The sequence below is a fragment of the Clupea harengus genome, chromosome 6 (assembly GCF_900700415.2).
Source record: "Clupea harengus chromosome 6, Ch_v2.0.2, whole genome shotgun sequence".
Lineage (NCBI taxonomy): Eukaryota > Metazoa > Chordata > Actinopteri > Clupeiformes > Clupeidae > Clupea > Clupea harengus.
In genome coordinates this window covers 17712836-17737745 of record NC_045157.1, presented here as the reverse complement: position 1 = coordinate 17737745, position 24910 = coordinate 17712836, and the positions used below count along the sequence as shown (strand labels likewise).

The 24910-nt window shown below is 45.9% G+C and overlaps 1 protein-coding gene across 2 annotated transcripts in view; it reads right to left on the bottom strand.

The window, feature by feature from the left end:
* Positions 1-2662: 2662 nt before the first annotated feature.
* spon1a (spondin 1a) overlaps positions 2663-24910 on the bottom strand; it is a 92170-nt gene continuing 69922 nt past the window's right edge. Inside the window, exons 7-17 of one of the 2 annotated variants that reach the window (XM_031569231.1) lie at positions 17804-17868; positions 13939-13977; positions 12398-12599; positions 10915-11055; positions 10210-10285; positions 9626-9808; positions 7901-8074; positions 6702-6869; positions 5697-5861; positions 4378-4644; positions 2663-4062 (exon numbers count right to left, since the gene is read on the bottom strand). In XM_031569231.1, coding sequence (XP_031425091.1) covers positions 3899-4062; positions 4378-4644; positions 5697-5861; positions 6702-6869; positions 7901-8074; positions 9626-9808; positions 10210-10285; positions 10915-11055; positions 12398-12599; positions 13939-13977; positions 17804-17868 — 1644 coding nt within the window. In that variant the 3' untranslated portion in view covers positions 2663-3898. The remainder of the gene's footprint in view (positions 4063-4377; positions 4645-5696; positions 5862-6701; positions 6870-7900; positions 8075-9625; positions 9809-10209; positions 10286-10914; positions 11056-12397; positions 12600-13938; positions 13978-17803; positions 17869-24910) is intronic. The other variant, XM_031569232.1, reaches the window with a different exon arrangement.

Below are 24910 nucleotides of genomic sequence, written 5' to 3'. Positions count from 1 at the left end.
CCCAGAGTCCTCTACCTGAGGATCTCATTTCACTGCTTAAAGTCTCCATCTTGTGGCAGATGAGATCAAGTGCAGTCCATCGACAACACAGGCAGCCTGGATGATGATAATTAGACCACGTTTGTTTTTGGCTTTTGTCTAAACCCATCATTAAACACTAGACTGTGCGAATGTAATTATGGTCTTAATGAAACTGGTTTTCAATATGGACAATAACACCGCTAAAGAATGGATTAAACTCAAGAGCATCAATTTGTGGACTGATGATAGTATAAATGTCACTAGACAAATGTGTTCCTTTTCGCAGTTCACTGCGACATAACAGTATGGTACATGACGTCAGTCATGATCCCAAATCGAAGCATTTATCCATTCACGCCTGAAAGGCCGCGAGATCTGTCAGCGCAAGCTCCTGAGCCCGCCCCTCAGGAGTCCTTATCTTACGATGTGCCCACAGATCTCCCTCTTTTGAAAACTTCGCAAGACGAAGTGCACATCTCCGAGTATATCCTCAACGCTAAACCACAGTCAAAAGAGTTTTGTGTGCTTTCTGCTCTCTACGGGTTGGTGAGTTATCTGGGTTCCTTAACCCTCACTAGCTCAGGGCGCTACAAAATTCGTTGGCTCAACTTAATTTTGAAAGTAGTGGCTGCTATCCTGGCTGCCTGGCTGGCTAAGTTTCTGACTAGCCTGCTAGCTTGCTAACAACGTGTTCGTTGCAGATAGTGTGCTTGTGTTTTAACACTCTTCTCTACTTTCAGATTGAAAAAAAGATGGCCAGACACTACCCCGACTGCGGGTACACCCGTCCCAAGGGTGACCGCCACCGTCGGTGCGTGACCTGCCTCGCGCTTTCGGGCGACGACCCTGTCTGTTCCATCTGTGCTAGCCTCCCGCTAGCTAAGGCTACCAGGCACCTTGTGTTCTGGAAGCGCAAGGACGCCGAGGGGACTGCACCGGCTCCATCCGGGGCTAACGCCCCCGTAGGACTGAGTGCGTCTCCAGCCGTGGGCTCTGTGAGTGTGAGCAGCCGCCTTGCAGCTGCAGCTCCACTCCCTGGCCTCTCCCCGTCTCCGCCGCCTGTCAGCCCTGGGGCTGCGGGCAGCGAGGCGGAGGAGCTTCAACCGAGCGGTGTCCAGCTCCCCGAGCTGGACATCAGCCTGGATGATGATAGTCTGCTGGACTACTCCGATGAGCACACGATGGTGGCTACAATACAGAGTGCCCGAGCTGTATCGACACGGGCTCTGTATGCGCTGAAGTGGCGCAGTTTTGAGCGGTGGTGTGCTGCGCGTCAGCACGACCCCATTAACTGCGCGCTGGGCGTTATTCTAGAATTCCTACAGCAGTTGTTTGATGAGGGGAAGGCGGCTTCCACTCTCAAAGTGTACATGGCTGCCATTTCAGCCTGCCACGCAGGCATTAATGGCAGTCCTCCTGGCAGTCACCCGCTAGCGTCACGCTTTATGGCGGGGGTGAGACGGCTCAGGGTGCCAGAGAGACACCTCATACCCTCTTGGGATCTGCTGGTTGTGTTACGTGCTCTCACAGGGCCTCCGTTCGAGCCCCTGGAGACAGTGGACATAAAGTTTGTCTCTTTAAAGACCGCGCTGCTGCTTAGCAGTTTTCTCGCCTCCTCCCTTTGCGTCAGCAGAGGAGGAACGTTTGAATAAGCTCTGTCCAGTGCGCGCTCTCCGCTGTTACGCAGAGCGCACTAGGGCTTTCAGACAGTCAGATCAGCTATTTGTGTGCTTTGGTGCACGTGCAAAAGGCAGACCTCTATCGAAACCGAGCCTCTCCCGTTGTATAGTAGAGGCTATCGCGTTGTCTTATAAGAGTTTGTCTTTAGATCCCCCGGAGAAGTTGCATGCGCACTCCACGCGGGGGGTCTCGTCTTCCTGGGCCTTGCTAAAGGGCGTCTCAGTGGAAGATATTTGCAAAGCTGCAAGCTGGAGTTCTCGCCACACTTTCATTAGATTCTATATGTTAGATGTGGCTGAACCTAGTTTTCTTCATAGCGTTCTGTGGGCAAGCGATCTCTGAATCCCCTGGCCTGAGAACGATGTATATGATAAGTGTGTTCATGTTATGTTGCACATGAAACATTCCAGGGTGGTTTCCTACAGGCGCAGGATCGCGATCCTTGCCGCCTATGATAAAGGTTGCCCTGTTAATATGTTCACCGCCAGCGGCCGTATGAACCTTTATGAAGGCAAAGGCTTCAATAAAGCTGGTGTGTGTGATTGGCTGCCACTGTATTATCACGCGGGAATGTATAGGGTCCCATACTGTTATGTCGCAGTGAACTGCGAAAAGGAACGTCTCGGTTACTTACGTAACCTCGGTTCCTTAAGCAGGAACCAGACATAACAAAGTTGGCGTGTACAGTGTTACCTTGGATTGATTGTCTTGCTCAGTTTTCTTTCCAAGGGAGATCTGTGGGCACATCGTAAGATAAGGACTCCTGAGGGGCGGGCTCAGGAGCTCGCGCTGACAGATCTCGCGGCCTTTCAGGCGTGAATGGATAAATGCTTCGATTTGGGCTCATGACTGACGTCATGTACCATACTGTTATGTCTGGTTCCTGCTTAAGGAACCGAGGTTACGTAAGTAACCGAGACGTTTTGCTAATGTGAGAAAAATCCTGGCAAACGATACAAGATAATGTGTCACATTTACTTTTATTGTAAAGGCGAGATATTCCAAAATATTCATCATTGTGTTAGCGGGAGAGATAAAAGAAAAAGACAACTAGAAAACATCTACACAAGACTTTGGTAAAAATCTTGGTTGACATTCTTATAAAAAAGAAATTGACAACCCCCAAAGTAAAAGTAAAAAGAATGCAAAAATTAAAAAGGTTTTAGTTGAGGAGCATTACATTTTATTTCTGCTGGGTAAAAATCACAACAGGTTTGTTTGCTTGTCCCAAAAACAGAAACATTTTGAGGCATATAAAATGCTGGAATGGCATGTTACCTGTGCTTTTAGTTCAGGAATATTATACACTACTTAGGAAGAAATCACAGGATGTAACAGTTCTATATCTCAATGAAATGATATAAGTCTACTGTCATTATTTCTGAATAATATAATACCACAACAAGTTTACATTAATTTTGCCAAAAAAGGTACAATTACAACAGATCTAGTTTGCACAAGTAGCAAAATAATAACAGAGAAATGTGTGAATATTTGTCCAAATAAACCAAGTTGACTGTCAGGGACCTATAGTTGGTCCTCTCTAAGAATGGTTGCTGATAGAGGTCGAGAATCTGACTTCAAGATGGGAGGCAGTGACCTGTGATGTCCATGGACTGCCTGCCGACCAGTTAGATGTTTAGTTCTGTCTGTTCACTTAGTTCAGTCGCCCCCTTCAGAATGAGAGTCTAACCTACGCTGCTTCCATGACATGCAGAAGGCATCAAATTAAATAAAACAAACAAACGAACAAACAGTTGAACACAAAAAGTATGAACCTTAAAAATGAGGACAGTTTTAAACCCTCATTGTGTCATGGTATGAGATTTGGTAGTGGTAGTGGTTTTCTCATGATAATATATTACCCAACTAACAAAAAGATACACCTATTCTGCCTGACATTAATATCACCATAGAATTCCTCTGAATTCATGTGGGCTTACAACTGGCAAATATACTTCCAGGACTCACATCTCCATCCCTTATTTCTGTGATCCAGTCCGGCTTAATTACTATTTACAGGCCATTTGAAGATGCAGTCTCTACACAGATATCTACTTTGTTTATGCACCATAAAAGCCCTAATCAGAGTGCCCTGTATCACAGAGTGACAGAGCTCCCCACCCAATGGCATCCCCCAACCATCCCTCTCGTGTCCCGCCCCCTTGAGATGTCCCCCAGATCCCTGTCCCAGTCTCTAGCAGGGATGTACATTGCAGGCCCGGATCTCCTTCCTGTCCTTGCAGCTGCTGAGCTGTGAGCTCTTGAATCTCTTCTTGGCTGTCATGAGCCGCTCCTGGATGCCCCCGCCACACAGCTTAGTGCAGTCTGTCCAAGCCGACCACGGCTTCATCTTACACCCTGCCAGCAAGGAGAGAGAGAGAGAGAGAGAGAGAGAGAGAGTGAGAGTACAGGAGTCAGGACAGAAACGCTATCATTAAATCACCTAACCAGCATGCATGCTGATCACACACACACACACACACACACAGTATATATGTGCATGCAAACACAAATATGCAGAGACACACACATACACACACACACATACACACAGACACAAACACACAGAAACACACACATGATGATCAACAATCCAGGGATGACTATTGATGCCATTGCCACAAATAAATAGCGGATTGAGGAAGAAGAGAGGTTGTGAAGACAAGCGCTCACCCGTGTGCTCGTCGGCCGGCTCCTCGCGGCCCTGTTTGTTCCGGCGCTTCTCCCTAGCCTCTTTGCGGCGTCTCTTCTCGTCGCTGTTGCCCCCACCCCGGTTGCACTTGCGGATCTTGCACTTCTTGCGCTGGACCGTCTCTAGGCAGGGGGTGCCGCCGAACTGCGGCTCCATCATCACCATGCGGGTGCGGATCATGTGCCCCTTGCCGCATGACTTGTTGCACTCCGACCACTCTGACCACTCGGACAGTATGCAGTCCATCGCTGTGGGGGATGAGGAAGGGAAGTGATTGGAGAGAGAGAGAAAAAAAAACAGGAAAAAAAAGACTGAGATCAAGAGGGATGAAGAGAGAGACAAGCAGAGACAGAGAATCCTTAAAACTGTGATGGATAGAATGAAGATGCACAGCGGAGAGAGAGAGAGAAGGGCAGAGGACAGGGCGAGGAGACGGAAGAGTGATGAAGCAGGAAACGGGCCGATTGGCCCGAACAGACACGCGAAAATAAATCCTGGGGATTCCGCCTAAATCGGTTTAATGAATCGATTTAGTTTTGAGAAGAAACCCATCCATCACGAACATTGACAATTGACTTTGTTGCCCTTGACATTTAAATAGTTTCTGTATTTGGAAAATCAACAGCATCGTTTGCCAGAGAGCCAGACACAAACCTAAACAGATATGGCAGACCGGGGTATGGAAATGTTGAATTACATTTAAAAATTACATTGAAATCTGCCAAATGAAATGAATAGCTTTTCCAAACAACAACACATTTTTCTCTTCCCCATCATTTAATAACATTCTTAAAAGAGTGCAAATTTGGAGCAAAATGCATTTTCTGCAGGGTCGTTTCAGCGTGCCTTGCCGCCTGATAGGAATGCTAATCCGGTGCATGGTATTGCACAATTGTTATAGATCCCTCTAATTACGAGCAGGGCCATGTGATATTTCAGCGTAACTAGTCTTCATTTCCCTAATTAGAATGTATGTGTAAAATTGCATAGCAACCCCTTCTAAAAAATGTGTGTTTGCGACTGTGTGTGTGTGTGTGTGTGTGAGAGAGAGAGAAGAGAAAATGAGAGAAAGAGAGTCAGAGTGTGTGACAGTGTTTGTGTGTGCTTTCACAGAGATGTTCATGTGAATATGTAAGTCTGCATATGTAAGTCTGTGTAAAAGAAAATGTGTGTGGGTGTGTGAATATGTGTTGATGCGTGTGTGTGTGTGTTGATGCGTGTGTGTGTGTGTGTGTGTGTGTGTGTGTGTGTGAGTAATCTAGTCTGTGTCTAGGTATTCAGCGTGCTGTGGACTACTCACGGCATTCTGGCAGCATGCACTTCTCCACCTGGTCCAGCTCCTCAGCACACTCTCCCAGCTCCAGGGGGGACTTGAGGGTGCGCTGGCGGGAGCGGCCGCCCTTTCCACACGTCACGCTGCAGTCGCTCCAGTCTGACCACGGAGACAGCAGGCAGGGGATGGTGTCTGCCACGAGAGAGGGAGAGTAGAGAATATGTCAACCATAAGTGTTGTCTATGTGTGTGTGTGTGTGTGTGTGTGTGTGTGTGTGTGTGTGTCTGTGTGTACACCCACACACCCACACACTTACACAGACACACCCACACAAAGATGTACACATGTTTGTGTTCACTGCATTGCACATGTCTGCACATGTCTGCACATATCTGCACATGACACCATTCACATATGAATGTGTGTGTGTGTGTGTGTGTGTGTGTGTGTGTGTGTGTGTGTGTGTGTGTGTGTGTGTGTGTGTGGGTGTGTGGGTGTGTGTGTGGGTGTGCGTGTGGGTTGTGAATGAGAGATTGTGATGGCACATGCGTGAGTGGACACAGCCAGGGATAATGTCTGTAAAAGCTGTGAGTGTATGACGTGTGTGTACATGTGTGTATATGTTGTGTGTTTTTCAATCTGTGTGTGTGAATGAGTGAGAGCCTGTGTGAGTAAGTGTGGGTATATATATGAATGGCGTCATGTGCAGACATGTGCAGACAGATCTCTGTGTAAAGGAGAAAGACTATTTGTATGTGTGCCATGGGGATAATTATGTATGTGTGTGTGTTGCACGTCTTCTGCACTCATGTGTGTGTACATATGTGTGTGTGTGTGTGTGTGTTCCTCTGGCTGTGTGCATTGTCTGGTATTAGTATTTGTCTGGCATACTTTGTTATTAATGTGTGTGTGTGTGTGTGTGTGTGTGTGTGTGTGTGTGTGTGTGTGTGTGTGTGTGTGTGTGTGTGTGTGTGTGTGTGTGTGTGTGTGTGTGTGTGTGTGTGTGTGTGTGTGTGTGTGCATATGACTCACGGCACTCTGGCATCATGCACTTCTCCACCTCTACCACCTCGGCGCTGCACACAGAGCCATCGGTGGGAGGCGTTTTGACCATGCGCTCGCGCCTCTTCATGCCCAGCCCACAGGTGGCGCTGCAGATATCCCACTCTCCCCACTCAGTCACCAAGCAACTGCTGGGCGCTAGAGATACCACAGAGGAAACAGAGGGAAATCACTGACCCACCATACAACAGACCCTCAAACACAGGACAAATAAACATAATGCTGCATACATATGTTCTTTCCTGATATGCAAGACGGTCAATCCTAGCCTGAATTAAATACCCCCAAAAAACTGTCTTTCGGGTTATGTATTATACTCTTTACTTTAAGTTTTTGTATTCTGAAACTTTATAGACCTCATTGTTGCTTACTTTGCATTGTGTCTGTGTATGCTAACATAAGAGTGTCAAGGGGCCATCAGGGATGTGATGCTTTGACATCAGATCAGATCAGTGATACACAGGGAGAGTCTGCTTCTGCCAGGGCAGGTTGAGAGGATGATCCAGGGACTGACTGACCTAGAATCTCAGGCTGAGAAAGTGTGTGCTTGTGTATTGGTGTATTGGTGTGTGTGTGTGTGTGTGTGTGTGTGTGTGTGTGTGTGTGTGTGTGTGTGTGTGTGTGTTTGTGTGCATGTGTGTATTTGTTGATGGGTGTACCACTGTGTACCTGACAAGGTCAGAGTAGAGAGTAGAGAGGTGTGTGTTTGTGGAGGGGGGGGGGGGCATGCTAGTATGCTGCTTGACCCTTGTTATGGAGATGTACCCTCCTGCAGAGTGTAACTCTAGCCCTAGCCTGATACACCTGACTCAGCTAACAAAGCCCATCAGGAGGTTCTGGACATTACAGCCAGGTGCATTAGGCTACAACTCCACTCTAAATATGCTGCTGTGAATGTGCCCTAGCAGACTTGCACCTTCCACCTCGGCAACTGCCAGCTATGTTCTCCTTAGTCCCAATACTGCTTTGACACAGTCGGATCCACGTGCAGGCTTATGTTATGACTCTGCAGCTTTGAAAAGTCACCCCGCGCAGACTTTTAAAAACACTTGATCAAGGACGGTGGTGTCTCCATGGACCGAGGGCCAAGGTGTGCGTCCTCTGCTGGCCTAGGGGGCGATGTGTGAGTGAGTGAGTGCGTGCGTGACATATATATCATGTGTGCTCACTGCACTCCTCGTTGACGATGCACTTCTCCGTCTCCTCGGTGGGCAGCATGCAGATGGAGCCATCCTCGGGGAACTGCTTGACGTATCGCTCCCGTGAGCGGGTGCCCATCCCGCACGACATGCTGCAGGGGGACCAGGTGATCCACTCCGACATCATGCACGTGGAGGCGTCCACTGTGAACAACCAATAAGGAGTTTACTGGAGTGGCCATTTTTACAATGTACCAAACTGTCATGCTTCTATCTTCATTGAAAATCTTTGGTGTTCACTACTTCTGAGAAAGGGTTTTTCAGGAGAACATGTATTTTCACATCAGATAGATCTATTGTTATATCTCTAAGGATATCATGATACTGGAGTAGGGTCAAGAGGGTCACAGACGGTTAACTACAACTCACAACAAGTCACAACCACTTAAAACACTGTTGCCACCTCCAAATCTCCAAAAGTTTGGATGCACAAAAAGTATGGTGTTATTGGAGTTATTTTCTTTTTAATATTTTTCCAATATACAACTAAACCATACACATCCAAAAATCACACTCACCCTATCATCACCACAAAATTGAAGACTTCACTTAGTTCTGCTCGATGAAGCAGCACTAATCTAATCATTAATAAAAGCGCTGGGTAAACGCCACATCCCAAAGGCCTCTGTATCAAGCCAACCACAACATAATCAATCGATAATGGATGTTAACAGACCATTAGGAACCAAGGCAGAGGGAAAATCTCCCCACTGGGCCCCATAAAGAATGCTGAGACTGTTTTGTCTGAACGTCTCAAAGCGAAAGACAAACACATTTATGAGACTTGCAATGACGGCATCAGCCGTGTAATGTGGCACATAAAATGTGAAAGCACTCTTAAAGACAGAGAATCACACATGCCGTAGTGCTACATAATACCCAATTTCAAATCACATATTCCCCCAAAGTCTTCAACTATAATATTTACAATACCATAGCAGCTCAAGGGAAACTGTAGTACAGTTCTGTGTGAATATTTAAGAGGTGTAAATGACCAACCAGCACTAAACAAAAACGTTACAACACATCTCCAGAGCAGTTTCCCGCTTTTGTAATAACCCTTCTTTTTTTCATTGGCTACCACACAAATGAGCTTCAGATTCATCGATCCCCAACCAGCTAATAAAATCTTCACAATAGCACATTTGATCTTTGCGTGCCTCCGCGTCAGAATCGATGCAGGGGCCTATGTGTGCAAATGCCTCACAGCTTTTGTTATCTGATAAAATGTCTTGTCACTATTACCATGGGATGTTATTAGTAGGGTCCCTCCGTGAGCCTACAGCACCTCAAGCCATTATTTTACAGAGTTTGGAGTAAACTAAAAGCTACTTACAGAGGACATAATAAATCACTATTATGGTAAGCCTTGCCACACACTTGTGTATAATTTAACATAAACCCACAGGCAGTAATTACTAAGGGTGACCGTGTAAATAAATGACCTCTGAGGTAACATGAATTGGAATGACCTGTACAATGTATCACACAAATTAGCTTTGGCAATAGTTGTAAAGGAACAAAACATCAGAATGCAGGTAATATGCCCATATTATGCTTTATATACATGGCCCTTTCTTCATAAAAGTATACATTAAGTGTAAAGTGTAATAGTGAAATGAGTCTTGGGGTCTCTTACAAGACCATTTCATGAAGCACTAGTATTTAAGGACATTTAGTAAGTAGCGCCCTGACCTTCTTCACTGCATCCGGGGCCCATGCAAGGCTGGAAGTCCTGGGTGTGTGGGCAGGGCACGCTCAGGTCCAACTGGGCCTTCAGCATGCGCTGCCTCATACGCTTGCCCTTCTCACAGGTGGATGAGCTGCACGCCGACCACGGGGACCAGTTGGAGTAGATGCAGGTCTCGGGCGTGTCATCTACACAGGGGGGTGGGGGGGGGGGGGGGGGGGGGGGGGTGACAGGGTTACCAGTGAGGCCATTGCAGAGACGATCAAAGGAATACAAATACATTTAAATGTGACGAACAGAAGAACTGATGTTCTGCCCCAAACACTTGTAAGATGAACACAAAGACACTTGAATAAAGTGAAAACAATAACCTAGTGAGTGAACATAATTAAAGTAAATCAAATTCGAAAAGGACTTTAAGAGTCAATTACAAACATCTAAGAAATTATTACCATCTCCAGATACTATAGCAGCATTTTCTACAGTCATTTGAGAAATATAATCTTCATTTCAAAGCCTAAAAGACAGAATGCAATCAATGCTCCACACTCTGCTGGCAAACAGATGAAAAATGTCAAAACCAGCAGACCTTCCTCCTTCTCCTCCTGGGCGATGTCGGCGACGATGTCGTCCACATTATCAGGCACGATGTTGCACTGCTCACCCTGGGAAACATTCAAATACATCACATCACTGGGGAGAATTCCCACCCCCCTCACCTCCTCACCAATTCAACAAAAGCAAAAGAAGTCACTGAACCTTTCCTCCCCCTCTGAGAGATCACCATCAGTAATGCAGCAAGATGTAAGATCTGAGATGTGCAGAAGGTTCATTCCTACTGCTGTGTGCACCCAGAGGTGCACTGATTCGGGTCATTAATAAGTGATCTATAGAGGAAGCCTTCAGATAGCCTGGCATTAACGAGGCAATGCACAGTGGTACGTGTGTTCCAAGGCTGTCTGGTGGCTGTGCAGATGCTACACACTGAAATGTATCACTCCAGACACATAGCCCAACAGAGGAGACACATAACATCTCAAACAGCTGGCTGAGTCCATACCCAGTGTTGTACATACCATGTGAGTCCAATTCCAACTCCCTATAGGACTTAAATTGTGTCCCTCGGGACAATCAAATATGTATAATGTATAAATATTACATCAAGGGGAAATTCAGCTTTTCATGGGCTGATTTCAAACACCTTTTTGAAAATATCTGAAGAAAATTGACACACACAAATGCGGAATGTTGGTGAAATATTAATTTCTCTCTGGGTTCGTGAGGCGGCTCAGACCTTGCGAGCGATGCGTTCTACCATCACTCTGGAGACGGGCGTGATGGCACCCCCCTCAGGGTCGTAGAATGGGCTCTGAGGGTGATCCAGACTGGTCAGTGGCCGGATCTTCTCCTGGGGAATGGTGGCCTTGTTGGGAGACTGGGGGGAAGTACACACAAAGAGGAGGGTTGGTAGAAGATCACATATGTTAGAGCAATTATCAGGCAACCACAAATCCATTACTATGCCTTAGTGTAGTGGTTTCACTTGTGCTTAAAGTTAAGGTTATAGTGACATTTATTATGTGGTTTTTTTTTGTATTTGGATTGACTGCTTCATTCAGTCCATTTTGGATTTCCCTAATTTTCACCGTCTTAAAATTACTTTTCAAATGCCCATTCTGTTGAATAAAATGTATTTCTTATTGTAGGCCTGAGGATAGATCATCAATATTCCATTGTTGGAGCTGACATTTTCTGAAATAAAAGCTCCCTCAATACTACCTCCATCACTGCAGCATAAAATAAAGACCTGAACAGTGATATGAGACTGCAATTTTAGTCTTTGGGGTTAAAGGGAGAGACGTCCTGTTATTAGTCAATAGGGAAAAGGTCACGAAAAGGAGGTTAATGCAACAAACAGAGCCTGAGGGGGAGCAAAGGAAGCAAAAGACCCTGTGGAAATTACCCAGCCATCTACCCCCCACTGAGTATGACCTAACATCCCATCCCCGTAAATGATAGGCTGGGCCGGGTGAAACATCACCCCCCGTGGCTCCCAAAAGGGGGGAATTTAGCCAAGAACGGGGCATAGGATTCGATCAAAGCCCCCTCGAGGCAGGATTTTTCACTCGCACTTCTCTCCACTTACGGGCACCAAAAAAAAGTAAGAAAGAAAAACATCCATTGCGGTGAGTGGAGGGGGGGGGGATTACAGGTCTATGTTAATGAGGGAGCTGCCTGCTGCCTGCTTCTCTGCGGTGCCAGTGCACAGAGAGACCAGTAGATGGCGCAGTTACGCAGGACGATGAGGAGACAGAGAGACGGAGAGATCTGCGGAAGGAGCATGATATGAGCACGATATGCATCCCACATCCACAAGAAACAGCAGACTCCTCAGAGCAGCCATCTGTCCTGTGCCTAACAATACATCTCCACTTTTCCTGGGGATAACTCTGCTCTCATCTCTGCATGTGTCCCCTCTGAAATACCATGCTGATTGGAGACTTCGGTGAGGTGAAGAGTGGCAGCCGAAGGCTGTCCCACGAAAGACAGAAAGAAGGAAAAAAAGAGGGCGGGGTCCAACGCAGTTCAACGGGTTCAACCCTGAACTCTGTGATTCAGGCCAATGCTTCCCTTAAAAACCCTAAATCAGCGAGTCGATGAATCTGTGCTTGTGTTTGACTCCGTTGACAGGGCAAACATGGCGAGACCTGAGGAGGAAGAGACGGGTCGGCCTTAGGACGGGTGAAAGGTGGTGAGGGGTAGGGAGTGGTGCTGACCTCATAGGTGACCCCGCTGTCAGTGCCGGCGTCCCAGGGGATGAGATCCTGGACGACCTTCTGGACCCAGCCACACTCCTTGGTGCAGAGGTCCTCGGCGGACAGGCCCACGGTCCAGTCGGGGCTGGGGCCCAGCATTGTGAGGAAGGACATGAGGTGACGTGTGCGGTCCACAGAGAACTCAGCAGAGGGAGCCGCCCGACTGGATTACAGAGAGAGAGAGAGAGATAGAGAGAGGAGAGAAAGAGAAGAGAAAAAAGGAATACAGAGAGACAGGAATACAGAGAGACAGAGAGAGGGGTGTAGAGGTATATGAGAGAAGATAAGTAATTGGAGAGGAAGACAGGATGAAAGAAAGAAAGAAGGTGACAGTGGAGATAGAGAGAGAGAGAAAGAAAGAAAGCCAGAGAGGAAGACAGAAAAAAGAGGTGTGGAGATGTGAGAGAGAGAAGAGAGTGAGAAAGAGGATGAACCAGAGAAAGGAGGGGATGGTGAAACCAAGAGAAACACAGAGTGAAACAACAAAGAGAAAGAAAGGAAGAGAAGACAAGAGAAGAGTACAGAGCACAATAAGTCAATACAACAATGCAACACCAGTGTAACACCTGGAAAAGCAAGAAGGCGTGATAGCAAAGTAAACCTCAGAACATATATATTGAGCACAAATCAGGCAGTCGTCGAATCGATACCTAATACCTCTTCCATACTAATTGCATACTCCATTTTCAATCACTGCATTTGTATTGTGACAAGCACAGATAATTACTTGCATAATCACATTTTTTTTAAATGCTGTGTAATTGTCAAAGTTTGAAGGGGACGCCGAAATTGCAGTGGGTAGGAGGGAAGACACAAGGATAATCAGCGCACATATACTCTCAAATTGAACGCAATGAAGTGTTTTGTTTAGATGGAATTTTGAAGGGAACTGTCATGCTGGCTTTGCTGATAAGAAATATGCAGACGGGCTGAGAGATAGTTATCTGCTCCCACTCATGAAAAGCCTATGGCAATGTCTTATCGTGGTCGACTCGTCATCGTAACTCAGACCAACACACAGTCAAAACCGCTTGCACCTGAAGGCAGGAAGTGACATAGTGGTATGGGTGTTTGTCCCACAGAGGGGGAACAAAGAAGGACAATTGCCGACTTCGCTGTCAGTCTGACAAACATCCAACGCAAAGGCATTGACATTGCTCTTCATTACACCCCGCAAACATCCCACCTCAAAGAGAAATATACAGACATAGACAAACCTCTGTGAATACCTCCACACACAAACACACACACACACACACACGTAGATATACTCACGCTAAGGGCAACCATCTAAAGACACATGTAAACGCACACACAGGCAAAGTTACTAACACAGACACACAAACACATTTTTTTCTAAAGGCACAAGAAAGTCAGAAAATAATAAGGCGGGTTTTGGCTTATATGATATCATTATTTGTGATATTATATTCGCGAGCCGCTCTACACCAAACCCCTGACATTTACAGAAGACTCAGAGTGCCCATCACAGATAAACTTACAGTAACACCTCCTGGAACCCCCCTCCAGCCATAGAATGTCTGAGGAGAAGAAGAAGGAGAAATCCAAACAGTAAAAAAACAGCCAGGCTCTCGCATACAGGAGCCTTCTGGGCCTCACTGGGTCTCCATGCACACGCAGTGAGGAATGTGTGGGCAGGGGAGAGGGAACTGCAGCTGAAGGTAATTTAAGGTGTCCTCAAGGGACGACTGATCACCCACGTGACCATGTCACAAGTGCATCTGAGTGTGTGTGCAGATCACTAGTCACAGATTTGATTTACTTACTGAGATTAGGCACACTACCTAGCATGCTTAACACTGAATGACATTCTAATCCTTCAGTGAGGTACGCAGACACACACACACACAGAGACGAGTAAAGGCCAACAAGAATATGTCTCTTCCCCAGTCTTAGTCAGTGTCTTTCAACCTCTCTTTGTCATACATTCTCAATTTTCTTCCGAAAAAATGAACTCCACTCCACCCAGCTCGACATGAACACACACACACACACACACACACACACACACACACACACACACACGCACGCACGCACGCACACACACACACACACACACACAAAAAAGAAAACATGCATTTAAATTGAGGCTGCATTGACAACCCATGATTTTGCTGTCCGCCTGTCAGGGCACTTGCTAATCAAGTTAACTCAAGCTTTTCAAGAATTCTGGAAAGTTCCACCACGATGCGACTCCCTCCTGTGCCACTGTACACACTTTTGCTTTCAGCAGTAAACATGGCAACAGAGCTAGTCTCGGCGGAAACACAGTTTGAGAGACAGAGACAAAGTGAAAGAAAGAGAAGGAAAGAGAGACAGACAGACAGAAAGAGATGAGAAGGGTAGGGAGAGAGAGAGTTGAGAGAACGAAAAAAGAGAAGGTGAACATGACTGTCTATTCTGAACCAGCATATCATCCTTCTAAAAGTAGAGATCAACATCCCGGCCCTAAATTCGTCTCTGTGTGAGAGAGATCCAGCTGTGTATTGCACATGACAAAGACCCGAGCAGCGGCTGCTTGATATCTCGCGTGTCTGTTCTGTGCGTCTGCCATAGCCAGCGGAGAGGAGAGTGACGAGCCCCTGACCCCCCCCACCCCCACCCCCCGCCACCCAAAGGCATCGGTACCGTCTGCTCTGACATTAGCCCCTCTGAGATGACGTCATGTTTGGATCCCCGCCAAGCTGCCAGCATTGATTCCTGACGCATCACTCCTGTGCTCCCACGATGACATGCTGTCTATCGCGCAGACAGCGGTGGGGGTGGGGGGGTGGGTGGGGGAGAAAGAGCACTGACCTGGAGGTGTGGTCCGTCTAAGCACATCCTCATCTCTCTCCACACACACACACACACACACACACACACATACACACACACACACACTCACTGACCTGGAGGTGTGGTCCGTCTAAGCACATCCTCATCTCTCCGGTGCCTCGCCATCGTTTAATCTGCATACATTTCACAGGGCCACTAAGGCCCATTAAGGCCTCTGTGAGCGGAAAAGGGGATGAGGGGGGGGGGGGGGGCAGTGATGCCGATGAGGTACGACTCGAGCTTTTATGCAGGAGGAGCACATCACACCCAAAGGCGTCTTCCGAGTCCAAGGACCTGAAAACGCAATCACCACCCATCCCAGCCGAACCGCTGTGGTGTTGGCATCTCTCTTCAGGGAGATGAATTTTTCATGCTCTGTAATTCAAAGTCAAGTGCAACCCTGACTGTCAAGTATGTTTAATGTGCCTCTATACATATCCATTCTGCCCTGGCAATGAAAAGTGAACTTGACTGAGAATGAGGTGCATCCCTGAATTAAAAATCAAAGTTCTACCTAAACTATGGCGCGTGCTAATGCCCGCGAAGAAGACCTGGCACCTCTCTGAGTTACTGCCCAAGTCAATAGAACGTGCGAGGTCATGAATAAACATTGTGAAGAGGCCAGAGATGGCGGCCCTCAGGTGTTCAGTCAGTCGCGTCAGACAGCGGATGCTAAGCCAACCGGTGGCGCTCCGTCTCAGTAATAGCGGCGCACTGGCGGCAGTGGCCTTACAGTCCGCTGCCGCGTCTGCGTGGAAGTGAGGCGGAGGAGACTCGCTTTCTCAGACACACACACACACACAGACACACACACACACGAACACACAGAGAGAGAGAGTCTCGGTAATGGCTTTTCAAATTCCATACACTCACTTCCCATCGGCGGGATCCCACGAGAGCCACCAGCGTACATGTATTTGATAATGGAAGTAATATCCGAGGGGGCTTGACTTAACCCTCCACTCTGCTCTCCATGTCGGCTGCACCTCCACCCCCCCAAACATCTCAACTTCCTCCACTCTGCAAACCTCCTCCATCCTCCACCCATCCTTCCCCACTCCTTTTCCCTCTTTCTTTTTTCTTTTCTCACCTTGGTAACAGAGGGCCCATGCTTTGGCTGACACGATACAAAATGAATGCTTGTGTCTTTCAGGGAGAGGGCTAATTAATTAGCACCTTGTAAATAGTGTGTGTGTGTGTGTGTGCGTGTGTGTCTCTGTGTGTGTATGTGTGTGTGTTTTGTGTGCGTGTGTGTGTGTGTGTCTGTGTGTGTGTGTGCCTGACTGGGTTGATTGGTGTGGGCATGTGAAAAGACACATTCTGTGTGTGAGGAGGTGTGAGAGGTGTGTGGGGGTTTAAAAAGGGGGGAGCATTTCTGTGCTTAATTGACAGCCTGCTGTTTAAAATGGGTCAAAGTAATAACGTGAAGTATGGGAGCCACAGGGAGGCCATTAACCTTGATCTACAGGGGCACCATAGGATTACCCATCACTCATCAAAACGTACCTCACACGCTAAAAGAAACTCATGGACACACACACATCTACACACACACACACACACACACACACACACACACACACACACACACACACACACACACACACAGCAACTTTCTCTCTCTCTAACACTCACACGCTGAGACATGCCAGGAATATGATGATTTTGTGTGTGTGTGTGAAACAGCTGAGGCAAAAAGCACTTTTTATAGCTTTCATTTACACCATCATTACTCTCTGACCTCAGGACATATCAGCCCAAAACATAAACATGTGTGTGTGTGTTTGTGTGGCCATTTATTTGTGCCTGCTTTCTCCGCCTCCCCCCTGACACAATCATTTGAATTATTCACATTTGTATTGCCACTGTATGATGTAATTACCTCCTAGTGCATGAACAAGACCGCGTGTTAATGAGCGGATGGGATTGCTTGCTTTGCCAAGGATCCCCATGGACTCGCTGAAGCAAAGCACAAGGAAGTCTTACAGTACAGAGTGATATCCTGCGAGAGGATGGCTAACCAGCTCTTTGGCTCTGTGACTCTTTAAGAGTAATGTAAACACAAACACAAACACACAAACACCCAGACACCACATCCACAAACACATACGAAAACAAGAGAAACTTGAGGGGAAATTCAGTTGAAAGAGGCCTCCTGTGCTGATCTACTTGGTTAAAAAGGGCCACAGCACTTCTGGGCCAAGTGCTTTAATAAGACTGGCTGGAAAGCAGTTCAACTGGGCCACCGGATCCTGAGCAGATCAAGGACATGTGTGTGTGTGTGTGTGTGTGTGTGTGTGTGTGTGTGTGTGTGTGTGTGTGTGTGTGTGTGTGTGTGTGTGTGTGTGTGTGTGTGTGTGTGTGTGTGTGTGTGTGTGTGTGTGTGTGTGTGTGTCTGTCTGCATGGCTGTTGACATCTGTATGTGTTTGTGAGAGAAAGTTTGTCTGTGTGTCTGTGTGTAGGTAGAGTGTGTGTGTGTCTGTGTGTGTCTGTGTGTAGGTGTGTGAGTAGTGTCTGGGAGTACTTACACATTGAGAGGCTGCCATGCTGGCCACTGAGCCTTCATCTTAATGACAGTCAGGACGTCGTCACCCTGGGAGACAAACAGAACGGAGCCTATGTAAGTGGAGGGAAACAGGCAAAATAAAGAACCCTCACATATAATCATAACATTACATTTTTAGACATTATTTCACACACATACCACCCCACCCCCATTTCCCCTCTGTCTCTCCCTGCAGTCTACAGTTCTCAAGCACTGCCTCTCTCTCTCTCTCTCTCTCTCTCTCTCTCTCTCTCTCTCCTTTTTCTCAAAGGTGCTGAGTGTGGTGATGAATGGTGCCTGCCTCCACCCCACCCCACCATCGGGGAGAGACGGCGTCAGTGCCTCATAAAATCTGTATAAATATTTCAATAATAGCCGCTGGCACCCGGGCCAGCTAATGTCATAGGCTTCAGGATGCTTCTCTCTCTCTCTCTCTCTCTCTCTCTCTCTCTGTCTCGTGCCCTACCACTTACGCCCTGTAGTGTCGATGAGTGAATAGAGGCCATCAATATTATCAAGCTCTTCAAAGCTTCCTGTAAAAGCCATTCCAGCAGACTTTTCTCACATATCCTAGTCCTAGTCGGACCACGTATGTCAAAGGTCTTCCATTTACGTGTACCTACAGATCTTCATCTAGTACTTGTAGGATATAGCTCATATATTTGCCCATATGTTACATTGAGAATCACTTGTGCTAGTCTTCTGTGGCAATCAACATTATGAAACATTAAAAATCCTATTTTAGATGCACATGTTCAGTTCCACGGTGTAATGATGCAGAGTTGTGGACCTTCTGTGTCTGTTTCCAATGAGTGACAGCCATATGTCTGGCACAGGAGTTATAAAACCCTGACGGCACCAGCGGAGGCAGGAGGTGGAGTGTCAGATGGAGCTTCTCCCTGTGTTCTGCCGCGCCTGGGCCTCGCCAGAGCGTTCCCTAACATGACAAATCATCCCGACGTCGGGAGAAGTCTAACATCAGCAGCTTGTCTCGCTCGATGCAGCGGGAACATTTACCGGAGTAACGTCAGAAAAGAGACAGAGAGAGAGAAAGAAAGGGAGAGAGAGAGACAGGGGGAGGAAATAGTGAACATCTCAGCAAGCCGAGTGCTTTGTCTGTTACGGCACGGACTCATTATGTATGCGATTTATGGCACCGCATTTTTTTTCCCCACCGACCATGAATCTCCGACACGGGCCCAGGCATGGGAGTGGTTGGCATGGACATAAACTCAGACGAACGAAACGTGGGGCTCATATTGTTTCCCAGAAGGGGGAGGGTGATAAATCGCTCCGAGCAGAATTAGTCTATTGGTTCGGTGATGAATGAGTCTCACGAATTAGCATTACGCCAAACAGGACTGCTGAACCACACAGCCCAGAGGATCCTGAGAAACCCTGACTTCAGAATCCAAGCTACACAAAAACGGCGCCCAGCGACAGGACTGTTACATACGATGAATGAACTTCAAAAGGCAAAGTGCAAGGATCCTATAAGCTGAATCAAATGCTGAATCAAGCTGAATCAAATGCTCAAGTGTCATGATGGAGAAAGAGCCCGAAGACGCTGAATCAGATGGGCGTCCATCAGTCCATCTGATCTCCCTGTTACGCACAGTCCATTTCATAAATGGCTGTGACATGAGTAATGATAGGTTGACTCCCAGTGTGTCTCCCAAAAATAATTACACAAAGAACAATACTATATTACACACAACCCCCACCCCCTGCCTCTCGCCTTTTATGTCCGATCTTGCTCATGCTGTTTGAATCCATGGTGTGGACTGTGCGGCTAGAATAGCAGAGTGGTGATTAAGACAGCAAATGAGCTGTGAGCTTCCTCACTATAATGCTTTGCATGCTCTCTCTCTCTCTCACACACATAAACACACACATATGCACGAACAAACAAAATAATTTATGATTATATTGTATTGTATTGAAATATTGTATTGAAATATATCTACAGATGCACACACACAGAGATGCGCAAGCATAGGACCCATGCAGTAGAATACTTCCACACTATTCTCGCAGCCATGCACAAAGGCAGAAGTCAGAGATGAGGTTCTTGGCAGCTGGAGTGTTGTTTGTGGCTGAGCTCTCCATTCCCCCCCGCCCTCTGTGCACAAGCACACACCCATCCCTTCTCCCTGGAGCCCTTAACGCCAAAGTGTTGGCCTGATTTACATGGATTTTGGTGCTTTTAGATGCCACTCTCTCGCAACAGGGCTCTCACAAACAGGAGGCAAGTGCACTGTCAAATATTGACGAGTACAGTTCAAAAGCACTCTGAATACAACACCATGCTTATGTTTTCCTTTTCTCGCAGGATCATGGCTACAACGTACACACAACGTATGCGGTAGACCGTCTCTCAGCTTTTGGAAGTGTTCTAGCATGCTTCAGTCTTCCCCTGTTGAAATAACAGAAATTTGAACATCTGCTAACATCTACTAATCTGCTAACACTATGCACATCATTCACCGTATCATAACGAACGCATTTCATTTCTCAACCAGTCTCCCTCTATGACAAATGCTTTTCTCGTTTCTCTCTTTTTTCACTTTTAGGGTTAGGGTTGTAAGGACAGCAAAAATGTTACCACGGCAGAAAACACCAGGCTGGAAGGTTTATGTATATGTGTCTGAACCTTATGGAACAGTAGAAAGCATTAGAGTGATAAATACTGCGGAAAATACAATTAATCTGACTCCATTAAATATGAAATTACCTACAATATTACCAAACAGTAGATACGCCAATTGGGAGATCTTAATTAATGTAATGGCATGGCACACTAGTAGTTATATGAATGGTTAATGAATAAACTGTTTTTTGTTAATACAATAAACAATAAGCTTAAATGTCACAAGTGTCGTGACATGGGCATTCTCAGAGTGAATTCTGCCTTACAGGGTGAAGGGATGGTTTCAATGCAAAAATAGCAGTTTGCTACTCTATCGTCAAAGCCTATCCACTATCAGGCAAGTTTCACTAGAAATTAGAGTTTTTTGCCTTGGACCTTATGCTTCTTGTGTGGTTCGCGGGTCTCAGAAACACCATATGTAGCGCAGATATAGAATGCCAGCCACATCCACGGAGTCAACACCAGCACCTTAACATACCAACAGCGGGTACAGGGGGTGTTCATCTTCCACAACTCCCACACTGTCAACACTGCCTAAACATCCCACCGCTTGCTGCTCTGTTTCACTGTTGCATTTCAATGTTTTTCTTTCTCTCAGCGGCTTGTGAATTACTCGTCAACGCTTATTAATTCTGTAAACCAGACAGCTTGCGCTCCTGCTTTTGAAGTCGTGGCGAGAGAATAAGTGGGATTTTTGTGCTGCCTTCGCAAATGCCTTTCGGCAGCCCCTAACTACACTTATGATTCCGGTGACTAATGATGACCATGCTATGACCTCTCGGTGCAGAAACATTTATAGCGTGCCTAATGAAAGACACGGGCTGAGAGAGAGAGAAAACTGCAAAGAAAAGAGTCGACCTGAAGAAATAAGCTCTAGCCTGGCGCCCAGGGTGGAATTGCATACGAGGTTGAAACAATGGATGGGAGGAAGTCTGAATAGCGCAACCCTAGTTCAGGTCTGATGGTGCTTCTCTACCAGGGGCCCTGGAGTGATTCATTATGGTGCGTTACTCACATGAGAAAGAGAAGAGCCTCTTGCAGAGCCCATCTCTGGCTGAGTGGATGAGGCTGCGCTGTGTGGTTATTTGTACAAGTTGCCTTTGGGAAAGGAGCTGATGCGTGCCGAACTCTTGATCTGTTAACCATGTTTCGGCATCTCCTACCCATTCGCCCAGTCACTTTAAAACCCATTTGATTTAATTCAGTGGGGTATGATTCATCTCAGTGAGAGAAAAAGCCCCTGTACGCCTATTACCTACAGTCCAACTGATGACATTTTAAACATGGCACTTACCTGAGTCCCACAGTGAAGAGTACCTCAACGGGGTTCTCGTGACTAAGCCTTTTAGATGAAATGGTAATAGGTCCGCATTTGGGGGAAACTATATGCAGGAACTGTAATAGGCCACAAGTGCTCAGAGAAGTTGAATTATGTTCTTTTCCTTTTCTGGCAAAAAAAATATTAAATAAAAAATCTCGTCTAAAAAGTGACGATGTCTTGCTTGTGTGCTTCTGCCATGAATGTTTTTTTTATTCATGTACATTTTTCTGAGAGTTAAAAAGCTGGTGTTTTGACAATATCGGATTCTCAAATATGTTACATAGCTTGCCTTATAAGCAACATATGCAAGCCAGATTAGCCCATTGCAGTGTTGTCATGAATGGAGCGATGCATCACAAAATAATCATATCCCCACAATGTGACTTTCAAATCAGGCCACTGTGGGAAATAAGCCTATTAACACTAATAATGTTACTGCCATTAATCATTTGGAATTAGAAGGCAAGCCTGGTGAGTAAACTCAGTAGGGATTACACCGCATACACCTCTATTTTAAAATCAGTCAACATGATAATAGGTTCAAATTATTAATTGAATGGACTAAATAGAAGAACTTAAGAATAGAAGTAAAGTGAGACTATTTATCGCAGTGATAACCTCCCCCTATTGGTTAATCTAAAACTACAGCATATTTGATTCATTGATTGATGAATTAATTAAATCAAATGGCCCAAACCAATGGTGTACTTATTTTTTCCTCTCTCTTCATTAGTACAAACTCTTGAACCTATTCTTGAACCTATTCTCAAGATGAACATGTGTAGGCTGTGCTCCAGCACTGGTGTTGGTATTAGCCACTTGAATGCCCACTATCATACGTGTGTTCACAGTTGTTTTCTCCAATGCCAATTAAAATGGCCAAATTCCTTTTTACACCCTCGCAGAAACACCATTATTATCCAAGTTCACTGTAGCCGCTAACTATGATAACTCAATTTCCAATTTCCCTTCAGCGCTGCACATACACTTTGAAGGCTGATTCAAATAAATAAGGGCACAGTATGCGTGAGATGAGGCTCATTTGAATGTGACCAGGTGAATAACTTTCAGATATGTAACAGCAATAGCCTGAGGACTGGTTACAAGAACGATGTGTTCTTAACACGACGTGATGCTCACCACTTTAAAACACATTTAAACGTAGCTTTCTAAATCTGTCTGTCTCTAACTACTCAGCAGTCTTATCATCCACCCAGCCGAAACAAACAACTCCTAGTTTTTTTACTCTTGAAGCATACTTCAATGTATAATTTCACATATTCACTATTATATCCAATATGCTAATGATGTGATTGATGACATATGCTTCAATTTAACTCAAGACATGCTGTATTCTGTATCCTGCCAGTGGAAATAAAGTGGTCTGGCATGGTCTCCCTATGGTAAAAGAGAAAGGCTGTAACAAATGAAATCACACTTTTTGCAGAAATTAGCAGTGCTGAACTACTCTTGTCATGCAAACCAACCTTGCCTATAATGATTTCCTTAAAACATTTGAATGGTCCATCTGCCTCTGCATTCATAACTGGATACAGCCTCTGTTTCTGTGGGAATTCATAATATCAGCCGTTCCTTTGTCATAAAAGAGCAAGTAGATTTGGCTGATTACTAAGGGATTAGCAGCACAGTCGATTTCTACCTCACAATCTAGGGGATGTGCTCCCTGAAATGACAGGTGGAGGGCAACTCAATGTGTGGTAACTGAATGCCATCCAACCGCAAGGACATTTTTTAAATCATCACCAGGCAGCAGATTAAAATCCTTCCATAATAAAACATGGCAACCTCACATTCGCTTACGATGAAAATGTTTTGTTGAAATCCACTCTAACTGGGTGCCACGTTTCCTGGTCCAAGTTCAGGTTTGTGCAGCTAAAAAAAAACACTCTGCCAATATTTGCTTCAATCTCACCTCCATTTGTGTGACAGCCTGCTTTGAATGTGAAAATCCATTGTGGCTATGCCCAGACAAGGCCAAGCTTAATGAAAAATCAGTATTTGTACTTTCCCCCCCCGTTTCTATAATGTCTACAGCAATGTCTCTCCAAGGAGCCCACAGATGTTCAAAATGTCTCACAGCCTGAAGTAACCTGTGTCTGTAAAGGTCTTAATTAAGACGGAGAAAAGGCAAGGCCAGAGAGTGAACATGGCCCTGGCTCACAGGAAGGCCTTCCTCTCAAGTAGCAGCTGCAGTTTAGAGGCTATAATCCAATAAAGACCCTTTTTTTTGCATTTCCCATCTGATAACAAGAACAAAGTTGGAGCGGGGACAAATAAAATGAACCAGGCAAAGTCAAATTTTTTTTTTTTTAAAACAGGAAACTATTCAAAAATTGGACATTTTCTGAAGCAGGTCTCTATAGGAAACTAGTTTTGGTAGCATCTCTGTGGTCCTGGCCATGTGAAGGACAGTGAAGGATCATGTAGTTCTGTGTTCTGGACCGGAATACCCTGCGAAAATGTAGAAAAAGCTTTCACAGCGCGACACTGCCAATGACATCGGCAAAATACTCCAATTAGCAAGCTTTTATCATTGCCAACTGGGCTGTTGGTGGTGTTTGCGAGGTTTATGCATGGCTTTTAGGTAGTTAGCTAACTAGTTTCAGACCAAAACTCCTTACCGCCCGTTTAATGTCACCCACCTATATCTTCTTTTAATACTCTCCTATTCCCCGCAGACCAGGGAAATTGAATATGGTATGTGGCCTTTTAATTGGAAGAGCTGAGAGGCTTCTATCTCTAAGAAAGCAGCTTAAATAGCCTGCTCATTTTAATCCTTAATGAAATGTTTGATGGAGAAGGCTTACCAGACCCTGTTCCTAATTGGTTATTTTTTTTTCATGAAAATTCTAAAAAGAGTAAAAAAGAAAAACAAAACAAAAAATCTCCCTCACTGTCCTCCTTGCTCCTCGCCAGCAATGTGTAGTACTGCGAATGGGTGATACTTGATAGGTGTGTGAGGGGCTTTGCTTTGCTTAAATATCCATTTTAAACAGTTCTGAGGCCCTTCAGGTAATTCAGGGTTTTTTAAGGTGATGGCTAGTTGGCACACGCACAAGCTCTCCCGTGCAGTAGATGCCAAGATGGTCCTGACAAAG